This window comes from Neophocaena asiaeorientalis, unplaced genomic scaffold, assembly GCF_003031525.2.
Source record: "Neophocaena asiaeorientalis asiaeorientalis breed wild unplaced genomic scaffold, Neophocaena_asiaeorientalis_V1.1 scaffold22, whole genome shotgun sequence".
Classification (NCBI taxonomy): domain Eukaryota; kingdom Metazoa; phylum Chordata; class Mammalia; order Artiodactyla; family Phocoenidae; genus Neophocaena; species Neophocaena asiaeorientalis.
In genome coordinates, this window is record NW_020174422.1 from 460,808 (window position 1) to 478,412 (window position 17,605).

At 54.3% G+C, this 17,605-nt stretch overlaps 1 protein-coding gene across 1 annotated transcript in view; it reads right to left on the reverse strand.

Annotated features, from left to right (window-relative positions):
- Positions 1-4,869: 4,869 nt before the first annotated feature.
- Positions 4,870-17,605, reverse strand: part of ADCY5 (adenylate cyclase 5) — a 151,825-nt gene continuing 139,089 nt past the window's right edge. The window contains 6 exon segments of the mRNA XM_024756489.1: positions 4,870-5,250; positions 6,953-7,077; positions 9,922-10,126; positions 11,186-11,462; positions 12,989-13,020; positions 14,653-14,668. Coding sequence (XP_024612257.1) covers positions 5,122-5,250; positions 6,953-7,077; positions 9,922-10,126; positions 11,186-11,462; positions 12,989-13,020; positions 14,653-14,668 — 784 coding nt within the window. The 3' untranslated portion in view covers positions 4,870-5,121.

The following is a 17,605-nucleotide window of genomic DNA, read 5'->3' on the forward strand; positions in this document are numbered from 1 at the left end:
TGAAATAGAAACAAAGAAAACAATAGCAAAGATCAATAAAACTAAAAGCTGGTTCTTTGAGGAGATAAACTAAATGGATAAACCATTAGCCAGACTCATCTAGAAAAAGAGGGAGATCAATAAAATTAGAAAAGACAAAGTTACAACAGCAATGCAGAAATACAAAGCATCCTAAGAGACTATTACAAGCAACTCTATGCCAATAAAATGGACAACCTGGAAGAAATGGACAAATTCTTAGAAAGGTATAACCTTCCAAGACTGAACCAGGAAGAAACCACTCCCAAACTCATTCTATGAGGCAACCATCACCCTGATACCAAAACCAGACAAAGATACAAAAACAAAAATTACAGACCAATATCCCTGATGAATATAGATGCAAAAATCCTCAACAAAATATTAGCAAACAACACATTAAAAGGATCATACACCATGATCAAGTAGAAGTTATCCCAGGGATGCAAGGATTCTCAATATACACAAATCAATCAATGTGATAAACCATATTAACAAATTGAAGGATAAATGTATACACTAATATGTATAAAACGGATAACTAATAAGAACCTGTTGTATAAAAAAATAAAATAAAAGTCAAAAGTCAAAAAAAACCTATCAATTTAAGGATCCATTTTCAGGCCATTTTGGTCTTAGGCCTAAAGCCATGAAGTGTTACCAAAAAATAGCATCTTTTTCTTTCCCGTGGATTCATAACTGAGATCTCCTCAGTTTTGGAGAACGCAGCCTAGAAGGCTGCAAGAGGGAACTGAATTAACATTTCCGATTTTGAAGGGGCTTTACTGCCAGGTGCTCACAGCAACAAAATCTTTCTACCAGTCCTTGCTATGGTCACCAAGAAGCTCAATCCCCAATAGCCAGTTCTTAATAAGTAAGACAACCCAACACAGACATGGACAAACAAGACCAAGACAAAACCAAACCAAACCAAAACCATGGGAGTCCCAAGCCTTTAACCCAGGTACAGGGTCCCTCAGCAGCTGTAACCTTTTACCTCATCTGCCACAATCCCGCCAGGTGGGCCTCCAGCCCATGATCTGGTCAGGCTTGCACAGGTGTTTCTTTAACAAGGTTTCTCATCCAAAAGACATCTTCCAAACCGTTTCTTCACTCCAAAATGAAACTAAGCACCGGAGGTCAGCGGCACCTCCCTGGGTAAATTCCGCGTGGGGTAGGGGGTGGGAGACGTCGCCCCTGGAACAAATGGCCCAGGCAGCTACTTGGACTTGTCTACAGGCTCTCAATACTGGCAGGGGGCTGATGAACCATGGGCAAAACTCCGTTTGGACTTACCTTCTGGCTAGCTCACCAAACCTCTTACGGAACCAGGTTCATGCTCACCGAAGCACAGCAAGCCAAAACGCTGAGACGCCAAGGTTTGCAGCAAACAGAGGGTTTATTTGCAAGGCAGCTAAGAGAGGAGACGGGAGAACACACCTCAAATCCACCTCCCCAAGGCAAGGGGCTCGGAGTATTTATATAGGATAACCAATAAAGAAGCAGGGCGGTTTGAGGACCATGGAGTGTGGGGAAAGGTGATTGGAAAAAGGTGCAAAAATCCTTGTTCTGCGCAAGCGTAACTAAGCTACCGGCCTCTGCTCGGTCAAAAGGTCACTTGCGCATGCCTAGTTGAAGGGTTGGTGGTTAAGAGTCTTAACCAGCTCAGCTTGAACCAGAAGCAGCTGACTCTAAGTCTCTGGAAAACAACTCGGGCCAATATGTTATTGTTTCGGCTACGTGCAGATTGGAGGACACGCAAGTCTTTTGTAGCAACAATTAAAATGACCTTGATTAGTGAAGGCAGGTTACAGGTGAAATGGAATTGACTAACAATTACCCACGGTTTCACTCCAGCCTGAAAAGATCTTCGAATTAAACTTTAGCTCTATGCAATTACATCCTTCACCACGCACATTTGAATTCCTAATGTCTATTCTCTTTGGGGCAGGAGACCTGCCTAGGACCAGGACTACCACATCTGTGTCCCCATGTGGCCATTGTTGCAATGAACCCCAGTGAAGTGTCTTTCAACGGTTCCTTCATTTTCACTTGTGTTCAATTTAATTTCACCAAGCCCCTCTGGTTTTATTTCCTGAACCCAAATATAACCCTGCATCTGATGGGTGCAGCAGCTGGGAATTGCTGAAAAGTGTCCCCTGGCTTCCTACCCCCCCTTTCCCTTCCTCTCAGGGAAGGAGGAGTCCTGGACACACATGAACTTACTTCCCTGCCTGGGCTTACCAGACAGGCCCGCTTTAATCTCATCTGTTAATTACCAGCTGTGTGGACTTAGGCAAGTAACTCAACCTCTCTGTTTCTTCATCAGTGAAATGCGGTGGCCAGGATGATTAAATGACGGCATGTTTGTAGGGTGCTTATCCCATGCTCTGGCACACAGAGTGCCTAATAAATGGTAGCCCTTGTTCTTAGCTATCCAGGTCAAGTCAGTTCACCTCCTGCCTACATCTCCCCCACTGCCACCTACTTGGGCCCTTTCGATGATCTGTGTTCCCTCTTGTATTTTCAATTTTCATTCCCTTAGCAAAGAAACATGTTTGGCTCACCTGTTTTAAAACATCCTCCCCTTGACCCTGGATCTTTTCTGGTTCCATCCTCCATCCCTTGTCCCCTTCACCCCTGGCCCCTCTCCTCATCTCTCCATCCCTCAGCCTCCTGCACCCTGGCATGTCAAAGGTCACCAGTCCAAGGTCACCAGCGTTCTCCCACCTGTTGCTACAATGACTGCAGTCTTCAGCTGACATTCTCGCCACAGCAGTGCACTGTGCCCACTCAGGGGCACTCTCCACCCTCTGAGGCTCCCTCCGCAGTGCCTCTCCTGTGCTGAGTGCACTGTTCTTCCAGCTGGAGCCAGGCCCACGGCCCACGATGTAAATCAGACCAGGACACGTTACCAGTGAAAGTGTTTAATAGTTAAATTAGTTAAATAGACTTTTCAATTTCCATGGGAAATCATAATTGTATTCATTTTTGCAAGAGCAGGGATAAAAGGTGTGCACACCCCTTGGAGGGAATGAAGAGCTAGCACTACACGTTGTCACCAGTCACTGCCGGGATGGGGAGGATGGGTCCCCACAAGGCCAGGGAGGCCATGACCAACAGGGGAAACACAGGAGAAACTCAGCACACACATTACTCAGGTTGGGAGCAAAATGAAAACCCAGCACCACTGGCGGGCCATATGGAGGGGTCAGGGACTTGAATACAACACCAGGGAGAGAGCCGGCCCCTCATGACAGATGCAAGAGGCGTGATGCAGAATTCAGAGGCTGGAGCAGCAAAAGCACAGAGAGACTAAGGCTGCCAGTTTTAGGTCCATAAGCTTTGCTTCTCAGAGCTGTGTTCAAACTGGGGTGGGAGACAGTGTGTGGAAAGGGGAGGGTGGTGCTAGTGTCCAGTGAGAGGTGGTGCAGGTGGGCATCAAAGTAACATTTCGCAGCTGGCACATAGCTGCCTCCTCACCTCCTTCAAGCCCATGTTGGAGGTAAGAATAATGCTGCCCTGAGAAGCAACGAGAAGATCTGGGCACAGGACCAAAGGATTCTGTTTGAATATGTCTCTATAATAGTATATCATTTCCCAAATGCCTCCCTCATAGGGTATAAAAAATAGAGCTTTTTCTTGGTATATCTGACTGCTTCCTCCCCCCAAAACAAAAATCAGACAAAACGAAATTTCTGCTAGCTTTGCCCCATGGACTCTGAAGCTGGCCTCTACTCTTTCCTCTGTCTGGTCTGCAGGTGGAGAGCAAGGCCACCGCCCTTTCCTTGCCTGAGAACTGCACATTACATCCCCAAGTCTGAGGGATCATCTCCCGAGAGAGCCACCTGCACCTCGGCCAACAGAGGAGCCAGGCAGGCGAGGTTTCCTCACACCCCCAACACCAGCTGAGCTCTCAGAGTTGCAGAAGCTGCCTCTCTGCAGGCAGCAAACGCTGACATCTCAGGGAGTGGAAGGGTGGAAGGTGGCCGAGCTGTCCACGGCAGGTTGAGGCTGCTTCCCTTGATTCCGACTTGGCCTGAGATGGGAAAGAAGCTTTTGTCTTCTTTTCATTTTGTTTGCATTTTACTTAGGCGAAGTGATATGTGTGTGTGTGTGTGAAAGAGAGAGAGAGAGGTGGGGTAATGTGTGCATGCATCTTCCTACCTATGGTACCCCGAAAGGACATGCTCACTGTTCTGGTTGGACCTGGGGAAATCTGAAGTGAGGGAAACAGGTGTCCTGAATGAGACCAGTTCCGCAGCATAAACACACACACACACACTCCAGTACACTGACGTACGTACAGTACAAATGAGCACAAATGCCCTGCTGTGCACAGCTGTTTTCTAATATAGAGAATTTACAAAATATAGAATTTGGTATATTTGTTAGATCTCCAAGGTTTTCAATAATACAAAGTAAAAAATACAAAAAGACAAGTTGGGCTCCCCGCCCTCCCTCCCCAGTGGCATCCTGCTTTACCTGTGGGTTTCTTACACGCATACAACTAGCATAGTCTAAAGAAGGGCACAGAAACGTGTTTTGTTTTATTTAATAAATATTTTCTTTTTCTCAGAACCGCCACTCCTTGCTCCGGGGCCTCTGGCCTCCCCCTCGCAGTTCTGCCCCCTCCAGGGGCACCGGCTGTGTGTGTGGGTGTGGGAGGAGCCCGCGAGGAAGGCCTCGGTCCCTCCAAAGCCAGCACTCCTGAGCCGGGCCCCCTCCACCACGGAGCAGGGCCTCGGCCTCGGTCTCGGTCTGAAGTTTAAAGGTTCACATAGAAAAGCAGCCCCAGGGCCCGAGGTCAGGTGGCGCCGCCACTCCAGCGGCGTCTCTCCGCCCGCGCACGCGCCGCAGCACCCGTTAGAAAACGAGATTCCGACCGAGTCTGGCGGCATCTACTACAGGGGGAGACATCTTTGGTCAGCTTGGTGCTCGCAGGACGCTGGCACCCCGGGGCCTGGGACGGAGACCGCCCGCCCGCCAAGGCAGAAGCTGCTTCTGGAGTCAAAGTGGAAAATCTCAGGGCGGCTTCGTGGGCTGGAGCGAGGCTTCCACCGTTTCTCTGGAGGCCAGGCTGCCTGGCGTACGCAGCGGCTGCTAACTGGGCGGGGGCCCTCCGTTGAGGAAGTATGTCATCATCTCGCCTTTGCCCTTGACCTTGACCACACCCCGGCACTCCAGCTGGTACGTGTTGGCGGCCAGCACCTGGTACATGTCTGTGGTGACCTAGGAGGCAAACGAGGAGAGAGGACAGGCCATTCATGACCTGAGCCCTGACTGCCTCCGACTCAGAAGGATGGGCGGCGTGCCCCTGCGGGGCGGCTCGTGCAACGAAGGGCCTCAGAAACCGGAAGGGCGGCAGCACCCACCCCTGCTGCCTGGCGTGGCGAGCACCTCGTGTGTGCCTGCGGCCCGCAAACTGCCTGTCATCGTCCACAGTGGGAGAAACGCAGACGCTGAGGGGAGGCGCTCAGGAGCTCACAGCCGTCTGACTCCCCACAATCACTGCCCAAGGGTTTACCGAAGTCTCACTCCTGAGTGATCAGAAAGTTCTAGAAACCAGTTTTTCACCACAGACAGTTGTAGAACCACTGGTGATCTCATTTCATCCTTCTGTGAGGTAAGAACTATGACCTCAGGCTCATAAAATCTAAGTCACTTGCCCGATGTTACGTAGCTAATAAATGCTAGAGCCCGGATTCACTTCAGATGGTACTGCCTGTCTGCTTTGGCTTTTGGAACAAAGAGGAGCACTCACAGGTGGTTTCAGTAATGACACAGCACTACTGCAGGGCGAAGGGCCAGAGCAGGGGGCACAGGAGCAGGAGGACGACGAGTACCTCACCCCAAGGTGATCCAAGAGCCATTTCCGAGCATAGCCAGCACCCGCCCCCCGCCAGCGCCCCCATCACACGCCTGCTGTCGGACCAGGGAGGAGGGGGCAGCATGTTCCGTGAAAGGTAAGCCCCATGCAAAGGCGAGGTGCTGGGTTGTCGTGTGGTTACTGACTGAGCCCCTCACACCTGTCTGTGGCTGGGGTTGGAGGCTCTGTAAACACTCATCCTGTCTCCCCATCTCCCTTGAGGACCCCCACTCCCATCCTGCTGTCCGTTCCCCCGCCCCCCGCTTTGGCACAGGGATGGAGGTGAGAGAAGGCCATCTGGCCAGGGCCCTCCGGCAGCACCCACAGGCCAGCCAGGGCTGTGCTGGGGTCAGCCCCTTTGTTCAGAGGCCCCCCAGGGGAGAGAAGTTAGGGGCCAGTTAAGCAGCATCCGTGTGAGCAAGGACCTTAACAGTGGCCCCCGAGGCCGGGGAGGCTAAATGACCGGCCACAGCCTCACAGGGACCCGGGGGTGCCGGACTAGAGCCCAGTCCAGGGCCTCTCTGTGTCAGATTGGAGCAGAAAGAATCAAGGAAGGCCTGAGAAAAACAAAGAAAAGAGGCTGAAGAGCAGCAGGCCTGGGAATCACAAGCACCAGACGCAAAGGGTGAAGACGGGAGAACGTCTCCAGGCCTCTGGCCAGGCGCCTTGGCTCCTGAGGCTGGTGGGAGCGCCATGCCGGGACCAGTGGCCTCGTCTGGTTCTCAGAGCTAGGCCCTGAGTGCTGTGGGCTCCATTTGGCAAGACCCTGCTCGTTGCGGCCGCCTCGTGTCCGCTCTGCGTGCCTGGTGGCCTGGCATCTGCAGCTGGCTGCCCTCATCCCCCCCAGTTCCTTCTGTGGCCAGTAGAGGGCTTGCACAGGGTAGAAGATCTGTCCAAGGTACCGACGGACCAAAACACAATTGTGTTCTCCAAGCTTCCAAGATTACCAGCGCCAACTGCCCCATCACCCTCAAATCTGGCTGCGGAAATTCTGACTGGGCACAGCGGGCGGCCTGCGGAAGACCACTTAGCATCACGCAGAGGTCCCCACAGGGGTGCACTCACCTGGATGCGGTCGGGCACGCCGGTGCTGTCCATGCGGCTGGCCACGTTCACTGTATTGCCCCAGATGTCGTACTGTGGTTTGCGGGCCCCAATCACCCCAGCCACTACGGGGCCGATATTGAGCCCTGCAGGGGACAGAAGTGAGAGTGCTCATCAGGGTTCAGACTGACGCTTGCCCTGCCTGCCCTCACTACCGTTCTCGCTCCCCCCGACTCTTGGCCTGAAGACACCCAGCGTCCTCCCGCCCTGAGGCTGTGCTAACCCCACAGCTGCCACTGCTCTGCTCCCATTGCATGCTTGCTATCTTGAGACCACAGGAACCCAATCACATAGCCGCTGCCCCTGTGTCCTCGCCACCCAGGCAACGTTCGGCTCCTGCAAACCCACCGCTAGACTGCCCTCTTCAAAGTTTCCGGTAACCTCTGCGTTGTCCGATTGCCTTTCCTTAATCCCCCCTCTCTCGGTGGCATTTAAGTTTTCACCTTCAACTCGGACTCAATATACCAGACTCGCCATTTTCTTCTTCCTTGCTCCTCTGTTTGTTTCAGGGGTGCCACCATTCTCGTTCTTAGAACCTACCTCCTAGCCCACCTCCCTGCCCCCAGAGTCTCCTCTCTCCAGGTAATCCTCCCTCAGGCCTCTGAGCCAGGGCGGTGATACCACAGCACCGTCCACATGGGCTCTCCCTCTCCATCTCTCGCCTACACTTCTGCTCCGGTCTGTCTGCCTTCCCAGTCCCGCCCAAGACAACACTGAGCAACCCTGCCCCTGAGCCTCTGCCGTGCTGGTCTCCACCTCAAGTGTCCTTCCTCCTTCTCTCCTGGCGAAGTCCTTCCTGGACACATCTGCCTCACCCGGCATTCGCTAGACATTTCCTGCCCCATCTCCAAGCCCCAGGGTGCTCCCTCCTATTACATAAACTGTCTCTCACACTGGGCCTTATTAAGCCTCACTGCTGCTTAACTCTTGTGTGTGAGCGGCAGGACCACAAACCCAGCAGAAGCTCCCACATACACCCCTTGGCCACTCACTAAGTCAGAAATGTCATCAGTTTTCAAAACTGTTCCCTCCACGACCCTCCTCTTTGGTTCCATCAAACCACATGTAGCTTTTTACCTCACATGCTATTCCCAGGCTGGACTGTCGCCCTCACTGGCCAAAAGCCACGCTCCCCAGGGAAGACGTTCCTGAGTCTGTAGGACGGGATCTGCCACACAAGTCTCCCAACTGCCTGCCCAGCTACTTATCTGCCTGCCACTCAGTCCCCAGTCCTGGTCCAATGAAGGAGCTGGGGCGGCTCACAGAAATAAGTACACTCTGGGAGAAAAGTGCAGATCAGTGCGGATGAGGGAGATGGGGTGAAAGGAAAATAAGAATGGCAACATCTCAGGAAACCAAGAGTGACATTAACATAGAAGCACAGGCTGCCCGTCAGTTAAAGCAGGCCCCCAGCTGGCTCTGGTCTGGCTTTCCAGCAGCCGATGCAAAACGAAAACCTGGTCCAGTCCATAGGCATGTGTCCACGGGCCCACACGGCCAGCTCCTCGGGGAAAGCCCAGTTCCCAGCACTCGGGCCAGAACGAAAGGTCTCCTGAGGACATTCATGATCACAATATTGATTTTTAGGAATCCAATATTTCAGTCTAATGTGCTAATTTTTAGAACTGAAACACCAGTATTTTTGTTGGTGAATCTCTGTTCCTTTTTTACAGAATTTGAAACCTGAATAATTTTTGGCCTGAGATATTTCTTGGAGAGGGGGTCGATCATACAGTAAAATTTTGACAGGAACAAAGGCCTGCTCTTTTGGAAAGCATTCTTTACCTCCACCATCCTCAGAAGGAGGAGAGAGCAATGCTCGACAAAGCAGTTTCTTCTGAAAAAGGAACTCTTACTCTGAAAGCCTGGGCATCCTTGGCAAGACACATGCTAAAAAAACAAACTGCTGAGACACCTTGAACCTTATCAAGCAACACAGAGTTGTGACTCTGAGATCATTTTGTGGATATAGTAGGGGAGCGAACAGGCAAGTGTGCTGATGTACGTGGGTTTTCTCTGCGCTATTCTTTCAGCTCTTCTGTAGAGTTGAAACGTGTCAGAATAAAAGGTCGGGGTAATAAAACAACAAAATTGAATACCAAAAGGTGTACGGCACAGGGAATATAGCCAATATTTTATAATAGCTTTAAATGGAGTATAATCTATAAAAATATTGAATCACTATGTTGTACACCCGCAACTAATATAATCTTGTAAATCAGCTATACTTCAATTAAGAAATAAAGTAATAAAATTAATACAAATAATGAAAAAAAATTATATAGGGTTTTGGTTCAAAGATTTTCTGAACAAGTAGAGTATGGCTCTGCCTGTTTTGAAACTGACCCAGGGCCTCTGCTCAGAGCTCCCCACTCTCTCCCGCAGCGGCCCTGCCTCCAGGACACCACAGCATCTACGAAGCTCCTCAAAGCCACACAGCGAGGGCCAAGGCATTTGACAAAGAAGGGATCCAGGGAAGGATATGTGGACTTGACTTATCTCCACATCCTCACCATTTCTTTCCCCAGTTCGCATAGACCCGAAGAGCTTTCACGGCACCTAGAAGATCGTGCTCACGTGTGCACGGAAACCACTTGGAGCTCAGTGATAACCTCTCTCTGAGTTCCCGCCTCTCCCACTGGGGGCCCCTCTGCCCTTGGTGCACAGCATCCCCCCACAAAGCCTTTCTGGCAGGCACAGTGAGTGGGAGAGGCAGGAACTCAGAGAGAGGGTGTCCAGTGCTTACCACCATGCAGAGGGGGCACCTCCAGGCCCTGGGAGAACTCTGCTGTGTGATGGGGGCCTACCCCCACCCCTTGGGCAGGGACACACTGCAGTGTTAGCCTCTGCTCGGACTGGATCATGGTGGCGGCATGGGGGATGGTGGGTGGGAGTCCCAACAAGCCCTCGGGACTCCAGGCCGGGCTCACCAATCTTCATCTGGAAGTTGTTGAAGGAGTGCTCGTTGATGTACTTCATTTGGTCCATCAGCTTCATGGCGAAGTCAGCCAGAGCTTTGATGTGGGTCTTGCCCACCTTGTCATAGGTGGAGTCGTTGAGGCCCGAGGCGGCCATGTAGGTGCTGCCGATGGTCTTGATCTTTTCCAGCTGCCTGAACCGATCCTCACTGATGATCTGGACAGATGGAGGACAAACTGGGTCACCCCCAAGTTGGGCACTGAGGTCTGCAGGGAAGTGCAGCAGCACGGCCCCTCTTGTCTCCTCAGTTCACACAGGGGGCCCATTTCCGTCACCAACTCAGTGCAAAGCCCTGGTGCTCCCCAACAGTCTGGTCTTCTCCGGCACTTACCCTGTGGCTGTCTAGTGGCTGTGGGCTATCTATGAGCCCAGCCCCGTACAAGAGCCCCTGGGGCCAGGTCACTAGTCACCTCTGGGGCTCTGTCCTCTGACAGGGATTGGCAGCCATTTTCCCCTTTCCCGGCTCAGGTCTCCATCCCTCCCAGGGAGACCTCCTCACCGTTGTCCAGCAGGACACTCTCCTCCTGTCTCCAGGACCTGCCGGAAGCCTGTCCACACCCATTGCAGCCAACTCCAGTTACCCCGCCGCCCGGGAGTCTCGGGGCCTGCTTCTGACACTGCCTGGTCCCAGCTCCACGCCCCAGCCCCTGTATTCCCGCTGGCTCGTCCCTCTCACGCTCACTACGCGGTGAGCTCCCAGCCCCGAGACTGCTCTACTGGTCACAGCATCCCCAAGGCCTGGCACACACTGGGTGCTCAACAAGGGAGTAATAAACCAAGAAGAAAATGTCTTTGTTTCTGCCTCTGCTGTTCAGGGGTTTGCATCTTTGTCCTGTCTCCTCCTTTAGCCTGGGAACTCCTCCTCCCTCGGACTCTCTCAAATGCTGAGTCCCAGCCTGAGCCCCATCCAGTCCTAGATGGCATGAGAGGAACGGCGGGTGATGGGGGCGAGTCAGCCAGGCGGGGCTTCGATGGGGCAGCCAACGTGCACAGACTGCGAATTCAAACAGCTGGGCTGGAACTCCAGCTCTGCCGCTTGCAGGCAGTGACCCAAGGCAGGACGCTTAACGTGCGGGGGCCACGTCCTCCCCATCGTGACATGGTGATGGGGAGGAAATGTATGCAGATGCCTGGGACAGTGCCTGGGACACAGAGCGCCTGACGCCTCTGCTCACATCTGGTGATGGGAAAGGGGGCGTCGGGGCCCGGCCGCACCTCGTCAAAGTCGGCGATGATCTCGTTGAGCAGCCTCAGGCACTCGACGCCCTCGTTGTTGGCCTCCAGCTCCACGTAGAACTCAGAGAAGTTGGCGATGGAGGCGAACATGACGGCCACGCACTCACACGACTGATAGTAGAGCTCATCGTTGCGCCGCTCGCGGGCCAGGAAGTGCGCGGCTACGTCCTTGGGCAGGATGTTGTGCAGAAGCCGCCGGTTGTAGGCCTGCAGCTCCTCCATCTCCTCCTTCTCCTCGGTGGCCTGGGGCAGAGGACTCGGTCAGAGGGAGGGCAAGCATCGTGCTGCTCAGAAAAAGGCAGTGCGATCTGCCCACGCGCCAACGCAGGCCCAATATTTCAGCAAGGGCTGACCTTGCATCCTCGCTGCTGTCTCTGCTTCCTGGTTTTCTATGAAGAGCATCTCTTACTTTGACCAACAGAAAAGAGAGATCTGTAGGTAGCTAACTCTTCCCGCCTACCTCTTGGAAAGCGACACCTATGAGAGCATTGATCCTGAAGGAGGCAACCTTGAGTGGACACAGGCCCTGGAGGAGAGGCCGGAAGGATCCTGTCTGCCCCAGATGAGGAGAAGGCAGGAGGGTAAAGGGATGGTCCAAAACCACACCCAAATGGCCCTCCGGCCACCCAAAGGCTCCTCGACTTTGCATTTTCTCCTTCATATCGGGAAATGTGATCGGAAAGGCGGTTTGAGAAAAATCACTTTAGCAGACTGACCACAGAGAAAAGGGCTCGAAGCGCTGCCCGTTCTCCCTGGTTCCCGGAGAGCTGCCTCATCCCAGGGCCAGACGCAACCTGCAGGGCCAGGAGGTGCAGGTACCCCGAGGTTCCCACCTGGGCGGGACAAGGACATCACTGATGACTTTGGTTCTACCCTAGCTTGGGTCCTGGGTCTGGGACAAGCTCACTCTCCAGGATAAAGGGGCAGTGCAGAGCCCTCGGGTCAAGAGGCCAACAGTGGCCCACAGGCTGAAGCACAGAGGTAGTCCTGCACCTCGGCATGCGATGAGCCAGATGACCAGAGTGTTCAAGGGACACGGGGGTACAGACTGGAGTCTGCAGGCTTCCTCCCCTCAATGGCAAACAAAATGGCCTCCTGAACTGGGGGTGGCTGTGTTGGTAAGGCAGGCAGGCAGGCAAAGGATCACTGGCAGGGCTGTTTAAAGGATCCAGCCAGCCCGCCTGGGCCTTCCCTAACTACACATGGAGGCCCTTCTATTCACTGCAACTAGAACATCCAAAAGGGCCAGGACTATTTCTCAGGGCCCCAGATCTCCCGGTAGGCGGTGGCTGCCTACAGGGAAGGAGCTGGCACACCTGCAGGACTGGGTCCAGCAGGGAAGGAGAAAGCTCAGGGACCCTAAGGCTCAGGGTCTAAGCCTTGCCTCTGAGGTGAGAGGACCCACTTCATTCCTGGAGCCACTGGAAACGTGGCCACAAGGATGGGGATCACACCCGAGGAAGCTCCTGGACCCTCAGGTGCCTGGGGGCGGTCCAGCGGGCATGTGCTGTCTTCCTGCCAGGTGACCTCTGCTCCTATGAGGTGGGACAGTCTGACCACCGCCCTCCCCATAAATAAGTAGCACCTGCTCCTACTCGGGAATGGGTGTGCCAGAGGGAGAAGGCTGGAGTGGGAATCCCGTACTTCTCGCCTGCTGTCCCGTGGAGGAGCCCCAGCTGGTCCATCTGCCTCTGAAAATGCACCTGACTGCCCCCACCCCTGCTCCCCACATGTCTGGGGACGCTGGAGCGCCTCAGCTCCTCGGATCAGCCTGCAGGTGGCAGAAATGTGACACGTGCCTTCCCAGAGAGCCTCTGCCCAACATGGCAGGCAGGGTGGCTGTGGAGGCTGTGGGTGGGGACTCAGGGAGCAGAGACGTGGCTGGGGATGCACGCCAAGCGCAGAGGCCCTGGCCAGGTATGGCTGCCACATCTGGGGAGCTCTGCCCAAGACATGCAGCACAGCCAGCTGCTTCTAGGGCTGGGCTCTGCCCAGGCAGGATAGCTTAGGGGTCCACAGACGCTTGCTGGCGCTAGTAAGTTCAATGCTGTGGGAGGGGGACAAGAACGGGCTCTCCCGAGAGCTGAGGCCGAGTGGAGGGGGCCTTGCGGGTTAGGGTGTGTTCCTCGTGCAGGTGCTTCAGGGAAGCTAAGAACCTCAGGCTCCCCACCTCCCCGTCAGCACCGCACCCACCCATCATGACCACAGACCCGACAGCTAAATGGGCTGCTGCATAAGACTGGGCGTGCGGACTGGACCATCACTCACCCATCCCGAGGACCTGCGTTCAGGTTATTGTTTATCCCTCCCCAAAGCCCTGGAGCACGAGGGGAGATGGAGGGAGGTGGACGCATCCTGGGCCTGTCAGAGAGCTTGAGTGGAGAGAGGCTGACACACCTGGAGCAGGTAGAGACACGCTCACCACCCGCCCGCAGACACACACCGTGTGCATGGCCTTCTTCATTGTTTTCAAAATGGGAAGTGCTCAGCCACTTCCCTTCCAATTTTCCCTTCCTTCCCGCCCTTGTGCAGAGCCCTTGGTGCCTGAAGAAGGAAGTGATCAGAGGAAGGGGTGCCACGTGCGGTATGTCCAGTGTGCAAGGAAGCAGGGCAGTGAGGGGGAGAGGGCATGGTAGGGCAGAGAAGGGGGCTGGGGTGGGTGGGAGGTCGGGTCCGTCGAGCAAATGAGTAAATAGATGAAAGGAATGGAAGGGGAGGTTCTCACTGCCAGAGATGATATTTGCATGCATGGAAGGGAGAAGGCTAGAAAGAAGCCTGAGGTGTTGCATTGGCAATGGGGGTGCTGCTATAAGCTCACGGTTTTAAATATCAACAGACAGATATTGGAGTAGTATCCATCTGTATGTATGTGTGTATGTGTATGTTGGTTTCTATGTTCCTCTATACCTACATACATTTCCTGGCTTTGTCCACAGAGAGGACCTAGAACGGTGAGCACACGGAGTGCCCTGATCTGGGTTTCTAAATACCATTCTCCACTCAAAAGAACTGGGGCACTTTGAAGGGAAAGTACGTGACGAGCCCCAGACATCTTCTTGTGCCAGAAAGTAAGAAGATGCTCAAAGAATGATGGAGCCGACTGAAGACACACCGACCAGAGCCAGGACAATTAAAGCATTAAAATAAGTGGGAGGAGCAGAGTAAACCCCACTGAATCCGATAGGAATCTGGGAGTCTGTGCTGATGCAGATAAATGAATGACCAAGTAAATGCGAGGGGGAGGAGGAGAGCTCTGCCTTACAGGAGAATGCCGATTAACACATGCAGAAGGAATGACAGACAGAGGTCATCACTACCTGGCAGGCAGGAGTCAGCAATGGATGCTGAGGCTGGTGGGTGAGGTTTGCTGGAGATCAGAATATTGGCGTAATACCAGAGTATCTTTCCACAAAATGCTAATTGAGTACAAAGGGGAAGATGGGGACCTGACAGTGGAGAAATCTGGCAGACGCCCACTTGAGTGGGTGATCAAGGTAAATGTCACCACGGGTGGGACAGACCAACATAGAGGAGTCCCCAGGGTGATGCTCTGAGAAGTGCACAGTGTCATTTCCACGTTTTCCTCCAAGAAGGCATGGCCTGAGTCTGGACATGGGAAACATCAAGGGCTCTAGACTGAGGGTCACAGAGTAAGGACCTCTTTAAGACTGGCAAACATGAGAGGAGAAGAAAGACAGGAGACATGACAACTAAATGCATAGGGTACACCAGATGGGATCCAGGGCCAGAACTGGGACAGTTGACACAACGTGAACAGCTCTGTGGGTGGGATGGCATTGTGGGTGGACGGTGTTGATTTCCTGACTGGGAGTTCGCACAGGGATAATGCAGAGTGTCCCTGCTTTTGGGAGGTAGACACTGGAGAATTTAGGGGGTTGATGGGGCATCGTTTCAGAAAAGAGAGAGACGGGGTGACGGAGCAAATGTAGACAAATGGCTGGGGAATCTGATGAAGGGACTGGTGGAGTTCTTTATACTGTTCTTTTAACTATTCTGTAAGTTTAAAGTTATTTTTTAAAACTTCCATAAAAGAAGGTAAAAATGGGGGGGTGCATGGGTATGGGGTAGGAAGTCAGGGAGGAAAGATAAAGAGTGGAAATGACCTGCTTCTGCAGCCACATGTGGAGAGAAACACTGACAATACAAGTGCCTGACATCGACTGGGTCTCCAAACCTCCCCAAACCCTCAGCACAGCTGGGGTCGGTGGGGGGATGGATGGGGGCAGGCTGCAGCCGGGGACGCAGGAGGCAACGGGAGTGCTTTGGGCAGATGTTGGGGCCTCAGACCAAGGGGACTGGAGGAAGTCTTGTCCACAACACACCCCTTTTTCCCTGGCTGTTTTGGTTCAGGGGGGTTCACCCTGGCTGAAAGCTGGAAGGCTTCAGCTCTCTGGGAGAGACAGGCACCCCGCCTCATGGCTCCTCCAGGTCTTCCGGGGCTACAAGAAAACTGCTATTGCCTGGGCACCGGGGAGTCAGAGGTAGGGGCTCCGGGGAAGCTCCAGGCTACTCTGCTCAGCAGACAGGCGGCCTCGGTTTGACCCTGTGCCCTCAGGAGCTGGACAAGGCCCCGAAATGCGGGTCAAGGGGCAGCTGGTCACAAAGATGCGGAGTGGCAGGCTCACCCTCCCTGGCCTCCGCCCCCTTCTCGGGGCCTTTGTAACACAACAGGGTCACCCAACAGCAACCACCTTGGGAGGGGCTCCCTGGGGGCTCCTGGGGGGAGGCGGGGGTGTGAGCAGAGAAGTGGAGGGGCATTGGCCCTGGACCCCACAAAGCCTGGTCAGCCCCCAGGAGAGACTCGGGGACCTCCTGGGAGCTTCCCCAAGAAGAGAGGCATGAGTAAGTCGGGAGGAGGCTGGGAGGCTGCCCTCTGAGAAGAGAAGGTGCAGCCTCACACTGGGTAACCCCGAGGCCCCTCCCAACCCAGGGCATTCCGCATGGAAAACATGCTCCCCCAGCCTCAGGGCATCCCCACCAGAGACACCCAATAGCAGGGGCAGCCAGATGCCCCCGTCTTCACTCAGCATCCCGTGAAAATCCAGGGCCTCCTGCCCCAGCCCGAAGACTTTAATCTCAACGTTACTAGGAAGCAGAGGATGGAGGAGGCCTAAGCGAGTTGCAGATGAGCTGAAGAAGTGGTCTGCACACAGGGGCCAGGCCAGGGGAGGCAAAAAAAAGCCGGGCTAAGCTAGGCCTTGCAGGCGGCTGGGCTAGAATAACAGGTCTGAACCCCACCTTCACTCCCATCTAAGACCAGGCTTTCTCTTGGGGCTTCCCTGGTGGCGCAGTGGTTAAGAATCCACCTGCCAATGCAGGGTACATGGGTTCGAGCCCTGGTCCGGCAAGATCCCACATGCCGCGGAGCAACTAAGCCCGTGCGCCACAACTACTGAGCCTGTGCTCTAGAGCCCGCGAGCCACAACTACTGAGCCCGTGTGCCGCAACTACTGAAGCCCACATACCCAGAGCCCGTGCTCCGCAACAAGAGAAGCCACCACAATGAGAAGCTCGCGCACCATAACGAAGAGTGGCCCGCGCTCGCCACAAATAGAGAAAGCCCCGGCACAGCAACGGAGACCCAACACAGCCAAAAATAAATAAAATAAACTAAACATACATATATATATAAAAGGCAAGACCAGGCTTTCTCATGGGCCCTTGGGTGCCCCCTCCTGCATCTTTTGAGGTGGTCCAGCAGGTCGGAAGGGGCCATAGGGGCTGCTGCTGTAGCACCTGGAGTATCCTGTGCATGGCCCAGCAGCACCCCTCCCGCAGGTAGACACAATCACGGCGCAGGGCACAGAGCCTGGAGGGCAGAGTGCTGGCTGGGTTCCAGCCCCACCGGGGCACCCAGCACCTCTGCCCCTGCCTGAGCCACCTCTCATCAAGGCCAGGGCACAGCCACCTGGCTGGACTTCCTGTCGACGATCTTTGATGCCCCTTCCAGCCATCTTCCCCTGGAGGGGTCTTCAAGCCCAGTTTAGGTCACATCGAGCCCTGCTCAGAAGCCTCTGGCACCAACTCCTGCACTAAGGCCTCCGCGGCCCCGGGAATGCACTCCCCCTACTTCTCTCCTCTCCTCCTGCCACTGTTTTCCCCCTGCCCTCCTGACTCCTTGCTGCCTCTGCCACAAACTGGGCCTGTCCATGCCTCCCCTCTGTCCCGGCATCTGGATGCCCACTGTCTTTGTGACTGAAGAGCCTCTCTCCCAGGCCCATCAGAGTCCCGGTACCAGGTACTGTCAAGGGTGGGTTTGTCTGGAGCTCCAGGGTTTTGCCTCTTGGCCCCAGAGAGCAGGGAGCAGACTCGCTGGGACGCGGGGCACCGGTCAGCTGCTGATCAGGACGCCTTGTCAGTGCAGACCCCCCGCCCAGC